Source organism: Planococcus citri, chromosome 5, assembly GCF_950023065.1.
Source record: "Planococcus citri chromosome 5, ihPlaCitr1.1, whole genome shotgun sequence".
In the NCBI taxonomy this organism is placed as follows: Eukaryota; Metazoa; Arthropoda; class Insecta; order Hemiptera; family Pseudococcidae; genus Planococcus; species Planococcus citri.
The window spans coordinates 31,594,482-31,622,268 of NC_088681.1; the positions used below are offsets into that span (position 1 = coordinate 31,594,482).

At 33.2% G+C, this 27,787-nt stretch overlaps 1 protein-coding gene across 5 annotated transcripts in view; it reads left to right on the plus strand.

The window, feature by feature from the left end:
• The window catches only part of LOC135849518 (calmodulin-alpha), a 97,532-nt gene that overhangs the window by 5,230 nt on the left and 64,515 nt on the right, over positions 1-27,787 (plus strand). The window contains exon 1 of one of the 5 annotated variants that reach the window (XM_065370002.1): positions 25,872-26,313. The exons of the other annotated variants lie outside the window; for them this stretch is intronic. Within the exon in view, the coding sequence (XP_065226074.1) occupies positions 26,311-26,313 (3 nt within the window). The 5' untranslated portion in view covers positions 25,872-26,310. Of the gene's footprint in view, positions 1-25,871; positions 26,314-27,787 lie in introns of those variants that run through there. 5 annotated transcript variants of the gene reach the window in all.

A 27,787-nucleotide genomic window follows, 5' to 3' on the forward strand; every position in this document is an offset into this window, starting at 1 on the left:
GTAATGATACTTGAATTTGTCAACTTGTTATTATTAGGTGGAAAATGAAGCCATCAAATTTTTTAGTCATTTGACAATTTAACTAAATTATGTACCATAATGCCGGGTGGTTCTATTTTAGATTTATTTATTTAGTTTTCTTTAGCGTCTCAACATGTTACGTACATTTTTTTTTTTCATCGAGTAAATTTAGTTTTTTCGGGATAATTATTAATTAATAAAATTTTCAATGGTTTTTGTACATTTTTTTCAAAAATTTTAACTTTTTTTCTCAGTTTTATAAATTTTAATTGCAATTTTTTTTGCTATTTTCTCGATATAAAAAAAATTCTGCACATTTGCTGATATTTCATACGAATATTATTTTATTAGACTACTTAAATAGGTATTAATTTTTCTCAAAATCTTTGTAAAAATTATTTTTTGTGACTCCTTTTGTTGCATATTATTTTTTTTAATTTGAATTTTATTTTTTAGTTGTTTACGTATGAATTCCAGAATTTGATATTTCAAACGAATAAGCATTGATGTTTCAATAATTATCCAGCTTTATTTTCAAATAGGCTACGGAGAAGATTGTGACGTTTTTCAACATTATAAAACTCTGATTTCATTCATTTTTTAACATTTATTCTGAGCTATCAGAATTGGTGCATTTTTCAAAAAACATTTTCGACCAAAAAAATGATGAAAAAGTTTTTAAAAGTAGATTAAATTTTATATGACCTTATTTTCAAAAATAGTTTAATTAAACTATTTTTATTTTATTTTTAAAAATTTGTTTTGCAGTAGATATATATATTGTGTTTTAAATGTTCAATTTTTGACATTCCACAGCTCATACTTGAAGTTTTTCGATTTCGTTTCAAACACAGTTCGGTATATTAATTCTTCAATTCTTTCATTTTTGTTTTTCAATTGTGAAAAAAATCCGACGAATGAACCATTTAAATTGACACTCTGTTTTAATTGAAATCAAGCAGCAGGTTTTAAAACCTTTGCAATGAAAATTTTAGCAACTAAAGTTCATTTATAGGTTTTTGGTGAATTTTTGAAAATTTTGAAAACTTTAAAAATTTGTTGCTTATTACGTGTGATAATTTTTTATCTTTTTTTTTTTTTTTTTTTTTTTTTTTTTTTTTTTTTTGGGGTGTTTATAATTACAAGATTATTACACCCGTAAGGGGGGGGGGGTTAGATTTGGTTTGTGAGGCCGATGTTTTCTACTAGGGAGATGAATTTTTGTATTTCTGAGGGATCGTCAGGGATAGTAGGTGGGTTTTCTTTTATCTGTAGTGTAAGTCTGTTTTGTTTTAGTTGGGGACAGTTGAAAAGTATGTGTTGGATGGATATGGGTTCGTTTCTGCAAAATTGGCATGAGGGTTTTGGTTCTTTTTGGTATAAGTGGTTATGAGTAATTTTTGTGTGGCCTATTCTTAGTCTGGTAATCAGGATTTCTTCTTTTCTGTTCAGGTGGCCTAGATTTTTCCAGGGGAGAGTAGTTTTTTTATGTTGGAAGAGTTTGTTTGAAGTTTGTTGTGACCAAAAGTTCTGCCAGTTAGTAAATGTGTTGTGAGTGATTAGAGATTTAATGTCATCAGGAGTGAGAGTGGTAAGAGGGGAGGGGGTAGCGGCTGTTTTTGCTAATCTATCAACAGTTTCGTTTCCAGTGATACCTATGTGGCTGGGAACATACATGAAGCTAATTGAGTAATCATAATATTGGAGGTTAAAAAGGGACTTATGTATGTCTTGGACTATGGGGTGGTCAGAAAAAATGTTTTGAATGGATAGCAGTGAACTTAGTGAGTCGCTTTGGATTAAGAATTTTTTATTTTCTGATTGAATGGAAATTATATCTATTAGGCAATGTTTTATGGCAGTGAGTTCAGCAGTAAAAATTGAGGCGCAGTTGTGAATTTTGAAACTGAGAACTTTGTCATTAATTGAGTAAGCATAACCAGTATGAATATTAGTAATTTTTGAACCATCTGTGAAGCATAAGTTATATTTAGTATAGTTTGATAACAGTTCTAAATAATGACTCTTGATTAATAATGGGGAGTGATCATGTTTTGGGTAGTTTCTTAAGTAGAATTCCATCTGTATAGGTTTGAGAGACCAAGGGGGATAAGATATTGGTTGATGTATTAGGTTTTTTAGGTCAATTTGTAGGTTGTTCATATTTTTGATAAATTCTGGGATTGGACCTGAAGTATGGAGGAAATGCTGAGAGCTGTAGACATTGAGTGACCTTTGAAGAGGGTGAGATGGATTAATTGCAACAGTTGTTAAGAATTTGTTTGTCATGAGAATTATCCTAAAATCAGGAGGAAGCTCTGCAGCTTCACAATAAATACTATCAATTGGAGACGAATAGAGAGCACCTATGCAGATGCGCAAGGAGGAATTTTGAACAGTTTTGAGAATGTTAGTAGTTTTATTTGACAGGTTTGTGAAGCATGGACTTCCATATTCAATTTTACTACGTATCAGAGCTTTGTACAAGTGAAGTAATAGTTGGCGTGATGGGTTATACTTTGGATTTTTAACAATTTTTAGTAAATTTAGACGTTTGTTAAGTTGAGCTTTTATGTTGAGAAAATGAGGCGTCCAAGTAAGTTTTTTATCAAAAGTAAGTCCAAGGAATTTAGTGGTTGGTTTAAAAACTAAAGGATGTCCTTTGAATTCAAGGATAGGTTCTGGGTAGGTTTTATTTCTCTTGGTAAAAAGTATACAGTGAGTTTTAGATTCAGAAAATGTTAGTCCATTTGTTTCAGCCCATTTTTCAATACAATTTAGAGTTTTTTGGATAATTTCTGAGGCTAGTTTGATGTTGTTTGAACGTATTGAAATGTTTATATCATCTGCAAAAATTCTTAAGGAAAGAGGTTGAGGAATAATACTACAGATGTCATCAATTAGGAGTATAAATAGGATGGTGCTAAGCACAGAGCCTTGAGGGACTCCATTTTCAATATCAAAAAGTTCAGAGTATGTATTTTCAATTCTGACTCTAAAGGTACGATTTGATAAAAAGTTTTGAATAAAGTAAGCTAAATGCCCTCGAATCCCTATAGAATGTATTTTTTGAAGTATTTTGTATCTCCATGCTTTGTCAAAAGCTTTTTCAAGATCAAAGAAGACTGAGAGTACAAATTCTTTATTTTGAAAGGCAGTATTGATTTCCTGTGTAAGACTAAATAGATGGTCCAGAGTAGATCTTTTTTTCCGAAAGCCACTTTGAAAAGAACTGAGGGAATTTGTAGAGTCAATATACCAAGTAAGACGTTTCATAACCATTTTTTCTAGAATTTTACATGGGACAGAAGTTAAAGAAATAGGCCTGTAACTGGAGGGAAGGTGAATATTTTTCTCAGGTTTAAGTATGGGAATGACAGTTGCAGTTTTCCATGTTTGAGGGAAGGAATCTGAAGACCAGATTATATTATAGAGGTTTAGTAAGTCATTTTTACTGGTGTCAGAAAGATGTTTCAGCATATATGGATGAATATCATCTGGTCCAGGTGATGAATTTTTGATGTTGTGGTTTAAACAGTACAGTAGTTCGTTTATAGAGAAAGGTGCATTATATGGTTCAAGGTTATCAGATGAAAAATCAAGTACTAAATTTTCAGTTTGGTTTTTGATTGTTTGAAAAGCTTCACTATAGGAACTTGTTGCTGAGACTTTAGAAAAAGATTGAGCCATGGTGTTAGTTATGTTATCTAATGAAGTAATAATGTCATTGTTGTGGAGAAGATATGAAATGTCAGATGGGACATAGCAGCCTTTTAATATTTTTATTTTAGTCCACATTTCTTTTATACTAGTACTGTGAGTGATATTCAACATGAATTTGGTCCAACTATCCCTTTGTTTTGATAGATTTGTTCGGCGAGCAATTGCTCTTTTTTTCTTAAAGTCTATGAGATTGTCAGTAGAAGGATATTTTTTGAATTTTCTTAAAGATCTTTTTCTTTCTTGAATAGCAATTTTCAACTCTGGACACCACCAGGGTACAGATTTTTTAGGGACCTTTGAAGAAGATTTAGGAATGGTTTTGATAGCAGCTTGAATGATTGAATCAGTGAAGTACTGAACAATAGAGTCAAGGTCTTGACAAGAGAAATCTAATGAAAGCACTTCTTTATTAAAATGAGACCAATTTGCCTTATCTAGTATCCATTTTGGAAATTTTGCTTTTGTGGGATTATGAATTTGATTTGGAATGGAAATGGTAATGGGAAAATGATCACTGTGTTGAAGATCATCTTGGGGGTTCCAGTCTAAAAGGTGTGAAATATTTGGAGAGCAAAAGGTCAAATCAATATTTGAGAAAGTACCATTTGATATATTAAAGTGAGTAGGTTTTGAAGAATTGAGGAGAAAAATATCATTTTTTGATAAGAATTTCTCTATAACATTGCCTCGATTATTGTTTGAATTTGATCCCCAAATTTTTGAATGAGCATTAAAATCACCAAGTACAATGTATGGTTTAGGTAATTGTATGAGAAGGTTTTCTAGTTCTTGTAAGGTTATGTTTTGATGAGGGGGAATGTAAATATTGCAAATTGTGAGGTTTTTTATGCTATAGTGTGGGGTATTTATAGTTACAGCATTGGCTTGGAAGTTACCTAAGAAGATATTTAGTTGGGATGATGTAATTGTATTTTTGATATAAATGGCTGTGCCACCACAAGCTTTATCACCTCCTGGGAAGTCAAAACGGAAAGAAGAGTAATTTTTGAGCCTAAAGTTATGGTGAGAGCGTAAGTGTGTTTCTTGAAGGGCAATTATTTCAGGATTTTGGTGGTAAACTAGGGTTTTGAGCTCACTCAAATGACTATATATGCCATTTATGTTCCATTGAATCAAAAAAGTCATATTTGTATGATTTTAGTTGATATGTGATTTTTAGATTTTCCAGAATGAGGGGGGGGGGTCAAGAACTTCAGGCTGAGTATCAGTATAAACTATAGTAACTAATAACATATGATAATCTAGAATACAGAACTTAAAACCTACTCAATAACTTTAGTTTGTACAAAGATTGAGAAGATAATAATACTTAACAGCTCATAGGAGACATTTAACAAACATGTAGCTATAGTATGAGAAAGAAATGACATTACATACATGTTACAACAGTACATCTTTTCAAATATTTAAAAAAAAAAAAAAAAAAAAAAAAAAAAAAAAACATTCTGTCTGGTTGATGCCATTACTCAGAAGTTGAATCACCATCAGTTTCCATTTTCTGGACATTATCTTTTGAAATCTTCTTTCGGAGCTTGGTAAAACGAGTCTTCATAGTTCTAGTATCAAGATGTGGGTAATTCTGGTTCAAGATTTTCACTACACCATCCATGTCATTTGTAAATTGTGTAATTGTTGACATTGGGTCACTTTGTCCTTTCAACATATCCATCATAACTAGAAAATTCGAAAATGATATTGGATATTCCTTTTCATGTAATTTGAAATTTTCTTCTATTGATTTGAGCTGCTCTTTTATGGAAATTGGTTCATCTTCAGCTTTCATTTTCTTGGAATCACTGGTCTTTATAACTTTTAAGGTTGGATTGATTTCATTTGTTTCAAGTTGTTTTGGATTTAGGGATGGATTTTGGGTTTGAGAAATATCAGTATTAATAGAAGAAATTGAAGATTCAGAGTAAATTGATAAAGGTCTTTTCATAACTTGTGACTGGGAAGTACTAGGAATCTCAATTTCACTGGATTTGGTCAGGTTTACTGGCTGAGTCTGTTTTAGGAGCTCACTGAAAAGAGATTCATGGCTAGGTTCAAAATTATCAGATGGAGTTTGCACATTCACATTTTGTTCTTCAGGTTTATTTGCAGGTTCATTATCTGGAACTGTTTTTGTGAGTTTATTCTCATTAGATTCATCTTCAGGAATTTCAGAGATGGTTACATTTGAGACTTTTGAGTCATCATTATTTTCTGTTTGTATTGTTGAAGCATCTGAATTCTTTGCAGCATTTTCATAGCTATATTGACACTGGTTTGAGGTGTGACCAAATTCATGGCATATAAAACATTTGATTTTTGTGTCATTGAAAAATATCCGATATTGGTCCTCTTCATAGTTGATTAGAACAGATGGAGGAAGTTTATTTGCAGTATCTTCTGTGATAAATACTGACCTTCTCTCAGATAAAACTGATCGGAGGTTGGTCTGCATAGTAAGGTGAAGAAAGTTCATTTTTGTTGCAGGTACAGCTCCATGGGCAGTTATAACGTTGAGGATAACATCATGTGGTACATGAGGAGGTACATTCGAAATTATAATTTTTTTATTTTTGGTCATGTATGGTCTGGCTCGGCCTTGATTTTCTAATAATTTTTTCCAACAGAACGAAATCATTTTAAATAATTACTTCTTTTAACCCTTTAAAATTGGAAACAAATCATTTTTGTGTCATTCTGGAGCCTCCAGCGATTTTTCAAAGTTCTTCAGAAACTGAATAATAATTATAATCATGGAAAGGCCAACAATGTATATTAGGATCTATAATTTTGATCAGTGTTTATTGGGCACCCTTTCGACTGTTTTCTCCGAAATTCTGAGAGTGCCAGATCAAAAGTGAATTTCTCACCAAAATTTGTGAATTCCAGAAATACATAGTGAAAAAATGAGACTTTTAAAGAAATTGTGTAACCAACGGATTTTTCGGCAAAAATCGTCTGATGTAAGTATCTACATAATCACTCAACTCGAAAACAATCGAAATTTGACCTTTTTGAAGCTTCCAGCGAACTTTTAAATTTCTTCAGAGATTTTGAATTTTGTTCTGGAAAGGCCAAAAATGAACTTAAGGACTTGGAACTTTGGTCGGTGATTAATGGGCTACCTGACGATCGCTTTTACGTGGTTGTCGCGAAATTCCAGGAGTGCCAGTTCACAAAATAATGAATTTTTGACCAATTCATGAATTCCAGAAAATTTGATAAAAAATCAGATCTCCATAAAAGGTATATCAATATTATTAAGAGTTGAGCTATTTTCATAATGTTGGTGTTATTTTCATATGAATCGAACGCCCCGAAAACGAATATGAAGTCCAATTTTATGCTACTCGCATCCACACCCCTCCAGTGCCTCTGCCCCCAACTCAATTTTCACTATATTGAAAGTTCAGATATTTTCATAATGCTGGTGTCGTTTCCATATGACTCGAACACCCCGAACACGAATATGAAGTCAAATTTTGTGCTACTCTCATCCACACCCCTCCAGAGCCCCCAACTCAATTTTCACTTTATTGAAAGTTCAGATATTTTCATAATGTCGGTGTCGTTTCCATATGAAACAAACACCTCGAAAACGAATATGAAGTGCAATTTTATGCTACCCGCATCCACACCCCTCCAGTGCCTTTGCCCCCAACTCAATTTTCACTATATTGAAAGTCAAGATATTTTCATTGACATTTTTTATGGGGGTACCTCTTATGAATGTTTACAACATACCTACCAAAAAATTGAAAAAATTGGTTCACATGGGGCTGAGAAAAAATGTTTTATTGTAATTTCAGAAAAGGGGGTTTCTCAAAAACGGTGGGGGGGGGGTCGGGGGGTCTGAAACTTTCCTGACGGAAGGTGCTCAAGGGTACCCACCTTCCATGCAAATATCAACCCTGAAGCTCTCGGGGGCAAATTCACCATACTTATCCACCTATAGCCTTTTATTTTTTTATCTCTTTTTCTGGAATTTAAAAATTGGTGAAAAATTCACTTTTATGAACTGGAATTTTTGGAATTTCCCAGTAACTACCTAGAACGACCAAGAAGGCGCATAATAAGGACTGGCCAAAATTATAGGTCCCGAAGTTCATTTTTGGTCTTCTCAGAGTGATTTGAAGTTTTTTTTTTTTAGAGAAAATTGAAAAAATCACTGGAGGCTCCAGAATCGCTTGAAACTAATTCTTAATCGTTCGTGTGTGGGAGCTGAATTAAAGGAGTTATTCACATTGGTTCACTTTGCTCATAAAAATTCATATGTACCTGTTTCATAAAAAAGTTTTAAAATTGTTCTTGAATTAGTTTTTGAAATTTTTAAAAATTTGCCAAAAATCCATAAATGAATTTTAGGGTTTGGAATTTTGGTTTTGAATATTTTGGGACATGCTGTTTCGATTGAGCTTGGTTTTTTTAAAATCAGATAGTTCTAATTCAAAGGTCTTCTTAAAAGTGGGTTCCTGGTTCCTATATAAGTAGGTATTTATTCTGTTTTAGAACTTATCCCCCCTACTCCTCCTTCTTCCTCCTATCTAAAATCCACGCTCATAAATTTTGAATTACACTACTTCTATCGAATTAATTGTCAATTTCCGTACACTTTTTCGACAATATTCAAATTTCCATCTACTTTATCACAATGCGGAGTTATTCTAAATGAAAATAAAGATAGAGAGAGCGAAGTAACACCTCGACTTCGTTAAAAGCTAGGAATTGGTAATTTTTTTTGCACAAAAAGTCGCACAACGACCCCGTGTAAGACGAAAAGTACTCTCATCTACTCGTATTCCATCTCCATCAAGCATGCGGCGGAATAATTTCCATAATGTTGGAAAATGTTGGAAATTAACAGTGGCATTTCGTGTTCATTGCGTTGGCATAATAATTCACGTAATTTTTCTCGACGACAAGGCGGGTGGCGAAGGCGCGGCGGCGGGGCGGCTTGACGCGGGGGCAAACCGTAAAACACGGATTCGCGAAAAGGTTTTTAATATAATAAAACAATTCTTATGTCACGAAATGAGAATAGTTGTGCAGAAGTTACTTTGCACAGCATTAACGATATAAAAGCTCTCTTTGTTGGTGCTAACATTATAACACTAAAACCCGATTCGCTTGAATCTAATTTACGTTAATTTTATGGACAAAACTCGTTGAACCTTTTACCATGATGCTGCGGATGCTGGCTCATGGCAATGGCGCTGGCGCTACCGATGGCGCCTGAATTACACATAGAAACACTGCTGTATTAGCTTTTCTCTATCGATGTGTGTGATACGAGTATAGACACAGGCAGGTATCTGTATAAGTAAGGTTATTACCTATGTATGTGTGTGTGTGTGTGTGGATGTAGATGTAACTACAATATTACGGATAGCTCGGTACTGGGACGATGTCTCGGTCTATTAATTAAATGCAAATATTTTCAAATCCGTCCATAGTGGAGCTTTGATCAATTTTCATTCGAAGCCACTTATTTTCATAACAAAAGAAAATTTATTCCTAAAGGGTGGAAAGTTTTTGACGCGTTTGAAATTTTACTACTACGTATTTTACTTTGTAAAGTATAAAATCGTCGTCGTCGGTTCGATTAAATTGCCAAATTTTCAATTTAAAGATGTATTCTTTGTAGTGCTTGGTAAATGATGAAGAATAACGACGACGCGTAAACGATACCTACCTAAACCACAAATTCTACGTGTTATCCTTTCAAATCGGAATTTACTCTTTCATACGATATAGAACGTGTACAAATTCATTATTTGAACCGATATTATCAAATGGCAAAAAAAAACTTGTATTCAAATACATATAATAACAACGAAGCCCTTTATTTGTAGGTCATTACGATTTTAAATGGCTTCGTTCGACAGATTTAAATATTGCTTCGGTTCGAGCAAATAATACCTTATATGCGAGGGAAAAAATAGAGAATATCGAACTGTGTGTGGTGTGAATTGTCCGATTATAGCGTTGTGAATGAATGAACTAACGTTACGAAACAGTCAATGGGGAAATAGATCCGAGTTTTGATTGAATTTTTCATAGGAGCTGAATGAATCTATCTCGGGCCCCTCGCGAAATAAAATTTCGAACATTATTGGTATGAAAATAAATCGAGTATTCATCTGAGAAAAATTCTACGCTCGATAGAGCAAATATACTAAGGCCAGGGCTCCATTAATTTGAACTTTTCGGACCTATGTAATTCGGAGTTCATTGCCTACACAATTTGAGTCCGATCTCCCCCCCCTCAGCTCCGGCTCCCTTTCCTCTCGCTACACGAATCTACGAAATAATGAGAAAATTGCTACACATACATTCGACTCATCTACTCGTACGTATTACAGAAGAGAAAAAAAATTACGTACGCATCGCTCTCTAACGATCTCTTTAAACGCACCAAACCGAACCGAACCCATAAAACGTATTTTATTGTTACGTGTATGTATCTGTCCCGTAAGCCATAAATTTGAACGTAATTCGTTCTCTCATTATAATTCAAAACGTTATTAAAATTTTTGCTGCTTTTATGTACACTTAACAGTTGCTTTCGATTATTTAAGCCCGAAAAATGACAAACACTATAGGCAGAACACATATGGCTTTCGCTCGAACCTATGTACCTCTACCACTGCCCCTGCCACTGCCGCAGACCCGCAGCGTACACACGTACGAGCCGAGTAAAAACAATTAGAAATTATTCTCACGCCCGACGATCGCGATGTCGACGAATGCACCAAGGTTTTTGAAACTCGCGCTCTAAAACACATGTGACATCTAAATTTTGAATAATTCATTTGGTTTCAAAAATGCTCACACTATACACATTCGTTACATTACGACGATAAAAAATTTATACCGATATCTATAATTTTGCTATTTGGCCGCAGCAGCCTTGATACGTACTACGTATAGGGATACTTTCGACGTCAAATGTCATCTTTTTTTTACCCTCAAATCACCTTGTTCGATCATCAATTTGCGAACCATCATCATCGTTTGTTTTATGGTCGCGTTCATTCGTCTCATTTTTTTTTTTAGTATTTTTTCATCTCTCGTAACTGTATTCGTAGCGTAGAGTCCATTCGAACGAGACTTTTTTCCGCAAAAAAAGGAAAAATGAAAAAAATAACATAAAAGAAACGTTACCGCATTATTCTTTTCACAACCATAAGTATTATGGTTGGTTGCAACATCAACATCCCGAATACGAATAGTATACATGGTACAAGATTCGGCGTAATTTTTTGTACCCTATTTCGACGAGGAACGAACGGTTGCTCAGTCGGTTGGTTTGTGTGTATGTGTGTGTGTGTACGTTGAGCATTTTTAATAAAACTTTTTGCATGCTCGACGGAGAAAATTTTATTGCCACAGCGACGTGGTACGTTTTTGTTTTCCTCAAGGGTAATAAGTTACTACGTTTATGTCGTAGATTAAATAATAATTGTTGGCGAATTTTAACAAGAAACAAAGTCGACGAAAATGAAAAAATAAATAAATAAATAAATAAATATAACTAAAAAACTTTCGAAAAGTTAGTTACGACTTACAAAAGTACTTAAATGGTCACATGGACTGACAAAGAGGAACGATGACCTGAAAGTTTTACATCAAAAAGAAAATGAAAAACGTACTTATAAGGTACATTGTTTCGAAAAGAGCACTTAAGGTCAAGATGATGAAATCTGTAAGTACTCTTACAAATTTGGACGAAATTCACTGAAAAAGTCAGTTTTGACGTAAAATCATTTTTAAAAAATATTTGAGTCGACCCCCTCCCTCCCACATCCACCGTTTTACATGCCCAAAATTCAATATTTACCATCACCGGATTTGTAGGACAAAATAAAGGGGAGGCATGGCTGCAATTTATTTAAAACTTTAGTTACAGTCTAAGGCATATGCTGGAAAAAATTGAAAACGTCTGAAAAAATACAGTTTTTTCAGCGCTTTTTGACCTTCAAGGTCAATATTTTGGAGGGAAAAAAAATTTTTGAAAGAGGTAGCAAAAAATTTCTTAGTTTTTTTGTGTTTTTTTTTGACGATACAAATACCTAGATATGTTGCACTTATTTCTTCTGCACCAAAAATTATATATTTCTCAACATTTAAAAAAATTTTCTAGACATGTGCCCCCTGGAAATTTTAGAGTGGAGAAACCCCCAGAAAATATGATAAATTTCTTTGAAAGAATTTCCATTTATTCAGCGGTGGTGGGCGGGGGAGGGGTTTGGAACGTAGGAATTTTAATTTTTGGTGGAAATGTTTTGACGTTTTTGTGTCTTTTGACTTGGGTAGGTACATTACATACGTTGCTCAAAACTTTAATCATTTCACAAAAATATTGACCGTGTAAAAACCTACTTCATTCATTCGAAGTTCCAAACAGTGTGGACAAAATGCGATGAATGAAAACTTTTAATTTCTTCACGTTTTCTCTAAACGACCCCCTTTTCAAATCAAAAACTTCCAGTCGTAATTTTTCCTCTATATCTCTTTCTCAAAACGAATTTTGGTGACCAAGGGAGTTTTTTTTTGAAAAGTGGATTGTATAAAAGAATTTTGGCCAAAAATGAAATATTTTTCATTTTTTTTTCTAACGTTGAAAGAGCATTTTCTGTACAACCGAACTATACTATGTATTTGAAGCGCTTTGAGAGGGGTTTTCTTGAAAAGAAGATGATTCAGAAAGATTCTGACCAGAAATGAAACATTTTTCCAAAATTTTCACCGACTTCAATTGATTGCAGCAAATATACCTACTACTACTACTTTTTTTTCATTTTTTTCTAATTTTGGGAGACTTTATACGTATGAACTAACATTGCCTGGGGAACCATATAGAAGTTTTTTCTTAAAAAAATGGATCATTCGGAAGAATTTTGACACAAAAATGGGAAATTTTTGGCGATTTTTCAAAAAATGACGGAGATGACTCATCTATAATATTGTATTTAATTTTCTTCAAAAATAGTAAATCTCTACATAGAAATCTGATTGGTAATTAATCGTTTTGTATACTAAGTCGATCGACTCTTCCCCCCCCCCTCCAAATCATTTGCAACAACTTTTGAGCTATTCTGAAGCCTCCAGCGAAAATTTAATTTTTTCATTCAATTTTGTCATAAATTTGGCATTACGAATCTTTTTGAGTAGGTGAATTGCTAATTCTGAGTGGCGATGGTGGTTGAAAAGAGCCTATTTTACAAATTTGAAATCTCAATTTCTTAAAAAGATTCCAAAATTTATTTCTGTAGAAAATTATTCAAAAGTCCTTTCAACACTTAAAGTTGAGAACCCTCCCCCTCCCCCCAAAGGACACTTGTGTTCTGAATCGATCAATCTGAAGCCTACAGAAAAAGTTAGGATTTCTCAAGCGGAGGTATTGAATAGTGAATCGGATGCAAAAAAGGCGATTTTGGAATTTTTTTGAAGCGGGAAATTTTTACTTACCTACTTTTACTTTTTTCCATTAACGTGCCTATACTTTTAAACTCGTCGCTTTGGATTTGCAATTCGCCTGCTCCGATCAATTCATAAAGTTGAACTTATGAAAGGGTTAAATTTTCAGGTGCTGAAGTTGATATAAAAACGTCAACAGAAGTAATTTAAAAACCCTGGAGAAGAGTCAACTTTTGCTGGAGGCTTAAGATCAGTTGAAAAGTGGTTGACATCAATTCAACCAAAATTAGGCGGACATTAAAAGTCACTGTTGAAATTTTGAATAGAAAGGAACTTTTGTAAAATTGCTCAAAAAAGATCTTACAACGCATAAAAAAAGTCAACATTTCTCTAAAAATTGAAATATTGAAACGAAAATTTAAAAAAAAAATTGAGCCCAAAACAATGTCATGATTTTTAGGATTTTTTAAAAAAAGGTGTCGTAAAACTTTTCAGTGTGTTAAACTTTTGCGAGAAATGTAAATATTTCAACGAACAAATTTTTTTTGAAAAATGTTGACCCTGAAATTGGGCATAATTTTTGGGATTTTTGAAAAGCTGTCATGTGACCTATCAAAATAGGTCGAAATTTTGCAAGAAATTCAAATTTTTCGATGAAAATGTTTTTGAACAATTTTTAGGAATTTCAAGTTTAAATTTTTGTCATAATTTTCGGGATTTTTGAATAAGTTGCCATGCAGCAAATCAAAATAGGTTGAAATTGTGGCAAAAACACAAAAATTTCTATCTAACAATAAGCTTCTTTGGCTCTTTTTAAGGATATTAAGCTCGACAAAGTTCGAAATCGAGTCAATTTTTCGGATAGTTATGATAATTTTTTTCCTGAACAACCGATCATCAGGCTTTTAATAGAGGGTGGAGCCTGAGAATCTTCAATGAAGAATTTCGAGCCCAAAATTGGTCATGATTTTTGACGTGTCATGTCCATGCAACCTCTCAAAATGGGTTAAAAGTCTTCCAAAAATTCAAATATTACAAAAGAAATGTTTTTTGAGTATTTTTATAGAATTTTAAGCACAAAATTGGGTCATGATTTTTTGGATTTAAAAAAAAAATATCGTACCACATACCTATCGAAATGAATTTCAATTAAAATTTTGCGAAACCCTGAAAAATTCCCATCAAAAATACTTTTGAGCATTTTTGGAAAATTGCAGCTTGGAATTTGGTTGATTTTTCAAATAACTAAAAAATTGCGTTCACAAAAAAATTCTTGGTAAGTAGGTATAATGTTCATTTTTTAGTGCTCTGCATGAAAAATTTCATCAGATTAGCATTTTTGGCGTGGACTTGTGCAATAGGTAGATCATTTTTTGCTTTTTTTTTTCGAGTTTACTTTCAGCATTTACAATTTTACATCTTACACCCTCTTGCTCTCAGTTATAGGAATCTATTGGACTGGAAAGGAAACCTTTCAAAGATATGTTTTCTTCATCGAAGGTCCCAAAACATCGATGAAATTTCCAAGTTGTTCATTTCGAGCCACCACCGAATGAATGAAAATGAATAATTGTCAACGCGACATACTCGACATCATTTATCCGAATTAAAATTGCTGTCGTCGAAATAGCCGAAGAATAAATAACCGCCATGGGTTATAATTAAAAATCTACGCGGAAACGTGTTCTTTTTGTTCGAGTATAAAAATTCACAAGTATTCTGGTACCCGAGTAAAATTGGAAGAAGAGAAAAGAGAGATCATGAAAAAATATTAATCTTCATTAGAAAAAAACAGAGTATAAGGGATAATAATGGCGCTTTCATAGCCGTCGAACAGAGAGACGAGGAAGAGGGAGACGTATCCATCTATGTACTAGGTGATGTATACCTAGACCTACACTTGCACATCTCGACTGCAATAAATTTCGTTTCAACTTTGTTGAAGAGTAACGTCTTGGACCTCAAAGTTTTATCCTCAAAAGCTATTTTAGGTACATTTATTTGATTCTTTTTAACGATTTTTCTCCCCTCACTGCAGTATAGTCGTCGCCAAACCTGCCATTTTCTCTACTTTGCGAACCTTTATAAGCCGAGCACGTTATAGCGGTGCTAATCCTCGTAGTAATTTTTACCTTCGTAGTAATTTTTCAGCGCGCTTTTAATGTACATTACTATTGTTATATTTTTTTCGCGTTTTTTCGCGGATAAATTAATACGGTCTTATGATTCTGTACGATCTCGGAGGCGCTTTGCATTTGTAATTTTTAATTTCCAACAACGGCGAGTCGTGGCGACGAGCACGACGTTTGAGAAATTAGAAAAAAGTAGCTCTACGTGGCTTTTTGCCTTTGCTGATGGCCGAAGAGTCATTGGTATACGCGACGTGGTTTTTTCTCTCTCTCTTTTTACGCTGCGTGGCGCTAAAAGCAATTATAACCGACGTTTTTAGATGAAAATGTACTATTTATGTAGCGTGTACTTATTGAAAGGCGTTCTCCATTATCGATGAGAAAACTTTCGCTCATTCGTCGATAATTTTATAAAGTGTCAACGCACGTTTATTTCTCTGTTTTTCGCATCATAGTCCCCCCTCCCCCTTTCGCCGGTCTCCACTTTCGAGTTGTTGACAAAAATTGGCTGTTTGATGAAATTTTTCATTTAGAGTGAAACGAGCACGTTAGATGTAGTAGAAAGAGCTGGTCGGAGAGTCTGTTTAACATGTGATGAAACGATTGGTAATTTTGTACGCTGAGGCATTTACGCGGAGAGCGACGAATGTCGCAGACTCTTGCGAGAGTTTGCAACTGACACAAATTTTCTTTAACATGACAAGGCGCTTTGCGAAAACGCTCCGCTGTACGCGGACTTTGCCTGTGCGATGAAAGGAATAGAAAATTTTCTCCTCTAATGACGTTCACTTCACAAGTTATACATCAACTTGTTTCTATATACTCTGAACAGAGATAAACTTTACGTCAAATAGCCCTTTTGTACGGGGGTATATAAAAAGCACCCTGCACAATATACACGACGATGACGCGAACCGAGCGGAGTATACGTATAACAAACATGAAATCATGTCAAAATTTCATAATTGGTTTTAAATTTTTCTTCTTTCAATCACTTTGTAAAGCTCGTTAACGCTATTCAATGATAAACTGAAACTCTATCGTCATCATCGTCGTCGTTGTCTATAATACCCTACCCTAGCCTTAGCTTTTGTACAGCTTGAGAAAGTTCAACAGCTATACTATATAACAAGTTCGTCGCCAAATATCCAGGTTTAATGAACCTTTAAAACGAAACCTTATTGGCGAATTAAACGCCAAACAAAGACCCTTTTTCGCTCGAAAAACAAAAGCAAATTCTTGTTTACAATCGTCGCATTGTAATTTGAATTTAGAACAGAAAAAAAAAGTCTTCGTAGGAACATCACTTGTAATAGTGTAACAAATCAAATGATACAAGCTCGTAACCTTTTTTTCCCCGACGTAGGGTGTAGTTTGTTGTGAAAAAGCATCACAAAGCGAAAAGGGATACCAGAGAATCGAGCGAGTTGGTGAAAAAAACAAAAATTCCGAGTTCGTAGCGAAATATAAATTTCAAAGCTTCAAAAAAATACGCGTTTGGAACAAGGCTGCATACCATGCTTACAAGAAGAAAAACTGGTACATAAATGGACAAATAGTGCTACCGAGTACTATACGACGATGTTCGGATGTTCTTTCGACGAACAAACAAATTCTTAAAATATCACTTCTGTAGAATTGTGGATGATGGTGAACCTTTTCAAAACAGATATTAGCTGTATTCCTTTCTCTATGGTTCTTTTTTTAAATACTTCAGTGTGAAGGTTTTTTCGAACATCTTTGCAGAGACTTTGAGAGAGAAGAAAACTCCATTACTTACTGAATGTTGACCCGGTTGAATACAAATATGACATTACTTTATAGATAAGCAATACGCGAATTATAATTTTCATTTATTTTACTTCCTTTTTTCTTTTTCCTTTTTTTTTTTTTGCAAACTTCAAAACCATCGTGATACAAAATTCCCTTTAGAGCGTTTATATCTCTACGTATCTAAATTCAGAGAGTCTTTTTCTTATAATGAAACCGTTTAACCGGCTATGATACCGCGAGAGATCATGCTTTCATCTCGTTTCACTTCAAAGAACCATTTGAAAAACGAAGATTCCAAAAAATAAGTGGAAAACTTTATTAACATTCGAGTAAACTCGTTTTTTATGCATAGGAAAATAACGGTAATTTTTTTTCGAATTATTTTACCGAGGGAAATATGGATTTCTCGATAAAAATGTAAATTTGAGAAAAAAATTGAATGAGAAAAAAATGGCTTTTGTAGATATATCTTATAGGTATCATACCTACATTTACCTACCTACCTAACTAAAGTAGCATTAATTTATACCTATTTTGTAGAAAATTTTTCAGATTTTTAAATGAGAGGTACCTAGGTATTATGGAAATTTTTGTTGGAAAGTGCGTTGCAACTGTTTGTTTTTAAAATTTTAATTATTTCGAGTTGATTAGTCACTTTGTTTAACACATTTTTAATAATTTTAAATTAATGAGTCGCTTTCGCTTTGTTTGAGAGTTGGTGACTTCATTTTCAGACTGATTTGAAAATTAATCTGTCCAAAGAATTGATTCAAATTTTTTTTTTTTAAATTCAAAATTACTCCCTGCCCCTCACTTTACTCACATAAAAAAATTACCACAAAAAATTTGAAAATTTCTAAATCACTAAACTAAACTTCTTCATTAAATTGGAACTAAAATTTTAAACCGCCGCCAAAAGCTCTGTAAAACTAATTCACACACAAAAAATGTATCCCAAATCATCCTAATGAAAAAAGTTAATTCAAAATCACTATGAAAAATTCACCACAAAGAATTTTACAACAAAAAATTATTTGAAATCGCCACAAAAAACTCATTCAAAATAATAATAAAGAAAAAAAATTTTAATTCACTGTGAAAGAATAATTATCTAAGAACACAAAAACACTCTCCCACCCAAAAAAATTAGTTAGAAATGAAAAAAATTCCATTCGAAATAATAATTTAAAAAATCGTTTAAATTCAATGTAAAAATCCATACAAAATAACGAGAAAAAAATTTATTTAAAATTGCCATAAAAAACGTAGGTATACAAAATAATCGAAAAAATTTTAATTTGCCACGAAAAATTCTAGGTCTGAAATCTGAATAAAACACTACTCAAGGGCACTAATATGTGAAAATAAACATCAGACTAATGCTCACTTAACAACCACTTCACATAAATATCAAAATAATACTGCACAACTCCTCACCCACGGTAAACCCACACCCAAATTTTATTATCAAATTTTAGCCCCCCCCCCAAAAAAAAAGTGTGCTACACACACTAAAATGCTACGTTTAGTGTCGAAATCTAGAGTTTTTGATTCGAAAAATACGATTTTGGTATAATTTTCATTTTCGAAATTGGCCTTTCAACAAGGGGGATATACAAGTTTCAAATTTGAGAAAAAATCATGTTTGGTATTGAAATTTTTTTTTTCAAAGGTAGAAATACAATTTTGGTAATATTTTTTAAGAATTGACCGTACAAAGGGAGGAGGGGTAGTACAAGTTTCAAATTTGACAAAAAAATGTTAAAATCATGTTTGGTGTCGAAATCTAGATTTTTTGGGTCGAGAAATACGATTTTGGTATCATTTTCAAAATTAGCTATTCGGGAGGGGGGGGGGGGGTAAAAGTTTCAAATTTGAAAAATAAATCAAAAAATCATGTTTGGTGTCGAATTTTTTCTATGTTTAGAAATACAATTTTGGTAATATTTTTTTTAGAATTGGTCATCCTGGAAGGGAGGGGAGGGGGTAGTACAAGTTTCAAATTTGGCAAAAAAATGTTAAAATCATGTTTGGTGTCAAAATCGGGTCGAGAAATACGATTTTGGTGTAATTTTAAAAATTAGCCATTCAGGAGAGGGAGGGGTGGAGGAGGGGGAGGGGTAAAGTTTCACATTTGAAAAATAAATTTAAAAAATCATGTTTGATGTCGTTTAGGTTTTTTGGGTTGAGAAATACAATTTTGGTGTAATTTTCGTAATTTTCCTCTCAAGAAAGGTACTTTTGATACAGTTTCAAAATTAAGGGGGAAAAAATTAAAAAATCTGGTTCGTTGTCAAAATTTACGGTTTTTGGGTCAAGAAATACGATTTTGAATTGGCTCTTCAAGAAGGGGTACCATTTTGGTGTAATTTTCAAAATTAGCCATTCAGGAGAGGGAGGGGTGGAGGAAGAAGGGGGGGTAAAAATTCAAATTTGAAAAATAAATTTAAAAAATCATGTTTGATGTCGTTTAGGTTTTTTGGTTTGAGAAATACAATTTTGGTGTCATTTTGGTAATTTTCCTCTCAAGAGAGGTACTTTTGATACAGTTTCAAAATTAAGGGGAAAAAGTTGAAAAATCGAGTTCGGTGTTAAAATTTACGGTTTTTGGGTCAAGAAATACGATTTTGAGATAATTTTTAAAATTAAATCTTCAAGAAGGTGTACAAGTTTTAAATTTGATTTTAAAAAATCAACTTTGGTGTCGAAATCGCACAAAATCGTGTTCTTTGTCCTAAAAAATCTCTTATACCTACTTTACACCAAACTCGATTATTTGAATAATTTTTTTCAAATTTCATCTACCCTCCTCTCCTCGTTATCCGAAAATTGACTCGAGAGTCGAATTTGGCGCCAAAAATTACCCAATGATGAACGCTCACGGCTCAAGTGATCCTTTATAATACTTAATAGATACTCGGAGAGTTGAAGATATTCATCCAGACACTATTCGACTGTAAAAGCCCATCATTCCAAATTTAGCTCTTCTTTGGCTTTATTAAAATTCATTTGAAAACAAAACCAAGGCGTCTGCGAGACTTAGGAAACACGATTATCAAAAGAATATCTATGTAAATTTGGCTTTTAGTATTAAAATTGTAAATTCGGTTTGTTCAACTTGTTATGCAAAGGTACACCTTACCCACTGTGGCAAATGGCAGTCTCGACGCGAAAATGGTTAAAATATTCGTTAAATCTGTCGAGAAAAGCTAGAGCAAGATGGTGAGAGGAAGGTAAGACGTCCAACCTCAAATCTCATTTTCATACCTTCGCAAACCTTTAACCGAAGTTTGAAAATTACTTTACACGACCAAAGTAATCAACCGCAACGCATGAAAATAATTATCGCATTCCTTCGGTTCATTTTACCAAGACGTTTTTGCAGTAGCTACTGCTACGAATTTGCTAAAATCTAGTAAGTAAGTAAAACGAATATTTGTAGAATTTTCGAAAAATTTCCACCATCCACCTTCTCCGTGACAGTAGCTTTTACCAAACCTAAATAAAGCAACGAACTAAAAATATTTCAAATATTTATCGTTGTACGTATAGACGAAACGAAAGGAAATTCAAAGCCGCGATGCAAACTGATTGGAATGTTTGAAAATTTTAAAATAGTCGTTAACGACACGTTTTACCTAGAAAAAAAAAGCCAACACGCTGAAATTTTCACCGTGTTACACGCACACGCTGTGAAAAAAATTGGCAGTCGGAGGTTTTTTTTCGCTTTTATTCGCGGTTCTTGATGAAAGGTTCGAAAGTAATACGCTTTTTAAATTTATATAAAAAATCATTGTTTACTATATCGTAATACAAAGTGAAAGTTTACTTAGTAAGTTGGCAAGGAATTTACTTTGGCGTAGGTGAATAATAAAACGATAAACGTACAGTTTATCATTTTTATATTACATATCAACGACGATGCAACGAGTTTTATTAGCCTTCGAAGAGAGAATAACTTTTCGTCTCTTTGTACTTTATTCGACTTGTAAATAAATTACCGCAAAAATAAAACCTATGTAAAGGCGAATCGCGACTTTAATAGTAGCAAAATTTAGTATTATCTACGTAGACGTACGTTTATGATATAAAAATTACCCATGATAATTTTAATGAACCGTCATATCTCGTACTATACTATTGTCTGTGTGTATATATAAGATGACATGCGAAGAATATCAAATATTATGACATAATTTCTAGAAACAATGACGAAGCGTATTTATTTTTATTAAATATATAAGCTCGTATTTCTTCTTTTTAGTTTTTGTTTTTCTTTTTTAAAAAAAACTTTCAATTTTTTTATTTTTTGTAAGTGTAGGCACCTGACTTCACATACGCTGGTTCGACTAAAAAAATGAATCTCACAAAACGACAAGATTATACGCACGGGAAAGAATTTCTATCTGGACTGTTAATAAAAAAGTTACGAACGGTATGGAAAATGAACACACGTATCAAAAATAGATGTTCGCATAAGCTCACCTTAAACGATACAGTACCTACCTATATACCTAGTATACGATGGAGATTTATATTCCTTTTCCTTACCAACTTGCTCGTGCTATTACATGCGAGATGTCGAGTAAAATTTCGGTTTTCAATGTATATACCATAATAATAGATATACATACGATAAATAAAAATTTTAAATGAACACGTTGCGTTGGTTGTCTTCAAATCCCAAGGCGAAACCAAAACGTATGAGTAGAAAAGTAGATAGGTAGGCCTATATGAGTAAACTATATGCGTGCTTATAACACAAACTTTCATAAAATAGGCACCTTATGTTGAATGCATGACTAGAATTCGAGGTTATTTTATTTTATTTTTTATGTAAAATTCGATTGTAGAAAGAAGAAACATGATTTATATGCATTGGAGTTGGAATAGTAGGTGAGGTAGTCAAAAAAGCCTTATTTAAGGAATCACTTGATCAATTGGTCATCGATTTCACCTACATTTTCCTAGACTATGTACGAAAGCTCATCGGATATCATAAAAAATCCCCTTCTGTTCAATTGTTGAATTGTGGGTCCTGCAGGATTTTGAATTTTCAAAAATAAATTGACCAGAAATTGCATCAACAGATGAAAAAAACAAATAATATGGTTACCTATTTTCTCAGAAAACTGAAATCTTTGACTGTGTTTTAAAAAAATTGTCGTTGCAATATTTGAATTTCTCACGATATTTCAATCCATTTTGATAAACACGTAATACCTATGTGCTTACTTCTTTCAAAAATTTCAAAAATAATGATATGACCCATCTCAAGCTTAAAATTCTTCAAAAATGCTCAAAGAAGATTTTTGTCGCAGTATTTGAATTTCTTATGAAATTTTAAGATCATCATGTTTAAAATTCAAACAGAATAATTTTCATTCTTGAAAAATACTCCCAAAAGTAAGGAAGAGATAGATGAAGTGTGATTAAAAGTGGTCGAAAAAAAATTCTCGCAGTTACAAAGCGAATTTTATTCGCAACCCTCTCATAATCTCATCACAGGTTAATGCACTGATGACCAAATTTTTTTTTTTTTTGACGGACTATTACAGCAAATATGACTGTAAATTGTCCTAATGGATTCTTTTTAACATAGGTAAGCGAAGTATCTCTCCACCTACTCGTATTTTCTTTCAAACAAAATGATGAGAAAAAGAATCGTTGTAAAAAAACGAAAAACTAACTCGAAACGAAGGCTATAATGCCTCCGACCGACGTTTTCTTCTCAAGAAAAGGAAATTATTTTATCATTTTTGTGATAACCCACGCAGCACGCATTACTTTTGCTGGTTAAACTTGCACGAGGGAATTGGTAGAATTAAAGCGAAATAAATAACCCTCGGAATTTAGAGAGGATTATGTCTTAACACGAGCTCAGGTGGGTTTCGCGTGAGCTTATCGGCTATATACGTATATTTTTTTCCAATTTGGCCTTCGACTTTGAGTTGGGGTTGTGCAGAGCAGAGCAGAGCACAAAAAAATGCCAAGTTTTGATACCATACTACTTATACGATTGAATTTGTATAGTAACTCGCGTACCTACGCCAACATGAAGATAAATTGAGTTAAATTCTTCGCGATGCTTTTCTATAAATGTTTAAAGATGAAAGAGGCGCAACAACGATAAAGTTAGAAATTACAAAAGTATAGTTCATTAAGTAACGAATCATTTTCCAAGTTGCATAAAAGTTAATATATTACATAACAGTATGGTAAAGGGAGGATGGTATAAAGTTGCCAACTTTCGTATAAATCCCGAGTAAAGCTTTAACTCAATTCGAGAATATGAAGCTTACATTGTACAAAAGCTTTTGCGAAATGATGATTACGAAGTAGTTCAACTCATTTGAAACTCGCGGAAAACCCTTATATACTTACTTACGGGTGTAATGATTAAATGTTATAGTATACTACGTATTGTAGCTAAAGTAAAACTTAAAAACATGCTTTTAATATACTTATATATTTTACAAGTATAAATTTTCTGCTCGTAAAATTCGTTCCATTCTCTCTATGCGCTTTTTATTTATTCTCATTTAAAATATTCTCGCTTAAAAAATACCACATTAAGTTTTTCGAATACACCAACGGCGAGAAAAGAACTTTCATTTTTAAAACTTTCAGTTCAGCTTTAGATACCATTTGCTCAAAGTTATACGTTACTCTTTTTTTTTTTCAACGTCGCGGAAATATAACTATCGAGCATTGTTTTAAATTCCAGTTCTATAAATAAAAAGCGGGATAATTTTTTTTCAGCTGTGCTTTTTTGAATCCATAAAATATTTTTGATGTTTGTAATTTAGCAACTTAAACAATGTTGACCTTAAAATTCATATAGAGGCGAAGTTTACTTCCATCAGCGAGGGAGTAGCTTGCTTTATATAAATTGTTCTGTATAATAATTAATAGGATAGTGACGTTAATGAATGGAATGCCTCATTTTGTTATATGCGATGTTATTTGTCAACGTAATGTGTACCTAGACCTACTATACCTAGTGTACAGTGTGTCCACATTAATGGCTGTATGAATGACTGTTGGAAATAAAAATCCATAAAGTAGGTAGCTTAGGCTCTATAGGTACGTTGAGGATATTTGAAAAGATTTCTTGACGTATTATGTCATTAAAGTTTATTCTTATATGGAATGTATTATGTTTCGATAATGAAAAATACAGTGGCATTGTTTTCTTACGAGAGTGTGTGTGTATTTTGAAATTCCTTCGTAGTTCGTAGTAATGTGATGAATGAAAATTACTCTATGAGCTAAGTGGAATTTGTCTTGAGGTGACGTAGAAGTATTTTACCCCGTTGATTAGGTTATAGAATGCAACATTATCAATTTTTGTGGTGCATTTGTAATGAATTTTTAATACCTACCTATCTTATCTTTCATCAAAATTTCATGTGTACCTATTATTAGAAAATAACGCTTCGAATTCATCTCTGAATTCTCTCAAGTTAATTGTTTGTATTTCAATACAGATATTAAAGATTTCAAGTTGTATGTCAGATTTCAATTTTCTATTGAATTCAATAACCAAGAATACCGTAATAAGTATTTTTCAAAAAATTGAACGAGTTCACCTTTCATGTTTGGAGAGAGAGAGAGAGAGAAGATAGGACTAGAGAATGTTACCTTCTTGTGTATTATCAACACAGCATTCCCAATTCCCATTTAATTTGCAAAATTGCGTTGATATTCTACGTAGTTTGAATATTTGAAGCATCGAATTCGAAACCCAACAAACATTAGGTAATTTAATGTCTATCGTTTAGGGAATGTTTTTACAGAAAGTTTTTCAGTCGAACGAATGTGCATGGTTGATAAATTGGTTTTCGCATTGCATTATATTTTGTATAAATGATAACAACTCGTTCGAATCTTATTGTCATATCGAAAGGAATCAACATGAAAAATATTTTTATTCAATCAAAGCTATCATTTGTTCGCATAAATGGTATAATTCAACTTCCTTCATTCAATCGCTAGGCAACTAACATTACACGTTTGAAAGAATCAATTTAAAAATATAAAACGAACGATTTCGCGCATTCGTTGAACTTCTCTTATCACATGATGAACAACATTTTTGGAAATTTCAAATTTTGATTGAAGTGAAATTTAAATTAGAAATTAAAATACGTTATTTTGAATTGTTTGTTTTGTTTATAAATTTTAAACTAAACGTTTTACGATGAAGATGATGAAGCGCTGCGTTATTCTAAAATCTTTAGACACAATTTGCAAATAATATATCGTATGAATGACTTTTATTATGAATCAAATCAAGGTAATGGGATGAGAATTTAATTCAACGGGAGGGTTGGTTGTTATAAATAATAATGACTGTAATGCTCGAGAGTGTTGAATTTCATTGAAACCTGAAAGGCGACTGACGAGGCTGTATTCATTTCGTATCTCATCTCATTTTTAATGAAAACGAATCTTATTCGCGTATATAAAATGAAAAAAGAAAAGCTGAGATGAAAATATTCTGTCGAATTAAAAAAAAAATTAGCTACCTACTTTTCCTACCTACTCGATGATTTTTAGTTAATAAAACTGGCAGAAAATTTAAATAACATTTCGGTATTTAATTTCGGCGTACGGAGCTGAGGCGAGCTGCGCAGGATCTTGGCAATAACGCTGTTAGAGCTTTTCAGCTTAAAATTATCGAATATCTTTGAATAGGGAAGTTAACACGACGAAAAAGCTGCAGGTAAATTTTGACCAATCGCGAACGAGTATATGTTGAACAACGAAGCCAAGTTGTCGATTTGACCCGAATGTAGTTGTTCTTTTCCTTGCGCGTTCGTACTGCAAAGTAGAAAATACGACCGCACCCTGGTTAGTTAGTGTGTTCTCGCGTTCGTTTAGTAATATTTTTAATAATAAAGTTGATATTTTGATTTAAATAATTACCTTATTTTGCGTTCGTCTCGACTACTATGTCGGTTTAATTATCGGTAATCCGAGTAATAATACCTAGATTAATTCTAAACGAACTATTTGTTCGGTATTAACGTTCGCGGAGTAATACAAACTGTGACGTCATCATCCCAGGAATTGTTGCAGAGCTATTTGAGCCAACGAAGAAAGCACACCGGTGTTGATTTTAGGAGTTGTTTTCGTTTAAAAATATTATAAAAACTGTGTGGTGGTAGTGAATTGTTTTAATTCGACGTTACACGGAATTGTGTTATTAATTTATATATAATTTAAAATGGTAAGTACACGAACGCCATGAATTATAATCTAGTTAATCGATTCGTGAAAACGTTAGCTAAGTTCACCGTTATGGTGCTGTAAATTTGTGTGTGTGTTCAGCCGAGAATCGTTTCAAACGTGGTAAAAATTATACTCATTCTCGTGTCGAATATTTCCTTTACATAATTTAATACTTAAAATATTCGATTAACCGCAGTTTTCGTGTTCTTTTTCGAGTCTATAGATATGATTTCGTGGTTTGAAGTGGAAGTTTTTGTGGGCGAAATACATACGTTCGTTTGGCCAATCAATATTTCATGTCGGTGCTGTGTATGGTGTTCGAGCTACGTACGATATTCCTCTTCGAGTTTACAGACTATGGAAATATTATAACACTTTTTTAATGTGTTATCGTTCGATTATATCGGTTACAAGTTGCGAAATGATGGGTATTTTGCGATTGATTTCAGAGTAGTAGTACTTGATCGTTGTATTGTTTCAATGTACGAGTATAATAATCGTACCGAGTTACGTACTCTTGTATTGTACGAACCGTTACAAAATAACGAACATGTAAGCTGATATTGTATTGTAACTGTTTCTACCTCGGTATCGATTTAATGTGACGATTTTTTCGACTATTTTTCCCGTTTTCCTGCAGCTTTTTCGTACTCGAACACAGTGTTCGTAATCGATAAGTAATTTCATTCGTAGCTCGAACCAGGATTCTGATTTGTTTTACGATCGAAAACAACTTTAAGGTTCGGTATCAGTGCACGGATCGTGTATTTTCTCTGTCGATACACTCGTAGGTGTTTTTTTCAACGTTCGAACGAGTTAATTCAACTAGCTATGGTTCATATTTCATGATTTTTCCATTCTTACAGATTTCTTATCAGTTGAGTTTGGTGATAAGTTTCATGTGTAGTGTCTGGCTTCCCGGCGTAGCGTTGATGATGTTTGATGTACCCTTTGAACGATGCTGGTTATTTTTGGCGCCAAAATTCACGTTCTGTTGAGAAGTTTGTGTGATTATCAAACGTTGGGAGATGAAACGAAGGCAGTTTCCATTCGTATCGAGTGTTTTCGAAATTTCGTTTTACAAGTCGTACATTTATATCGCCTTCATCTTCGTATTCTCTTCTGAAATTTCACCCCCCAAAAAAGCTGCACCAGCCACCAGTTCAATTCGAAAGTCGAAACAACGAAAAAGTTGAAAACTTTCCTGCTGATGTTGGTTACTCGAGGGACGAAGGGAAACTTGCGAAATTTTTTGCCATAATGGCTTACAGCTGAGCCCGGCGTTACTCATAATGAGCCTTTCAGCGTTACAAGCAATCCCTCTCCGGCCTGGTGGTCTTTTTCAATTGTTTTTATGTATTTTGAGAGAATTTATGGCGACGGAAATTTACGCTATAATTTAGCTGGGTTTTATGATTTTCCTGTACGGAAATCAGACGCTGTTTGTTTTCAACTTGATGAGTTTAGAAGCT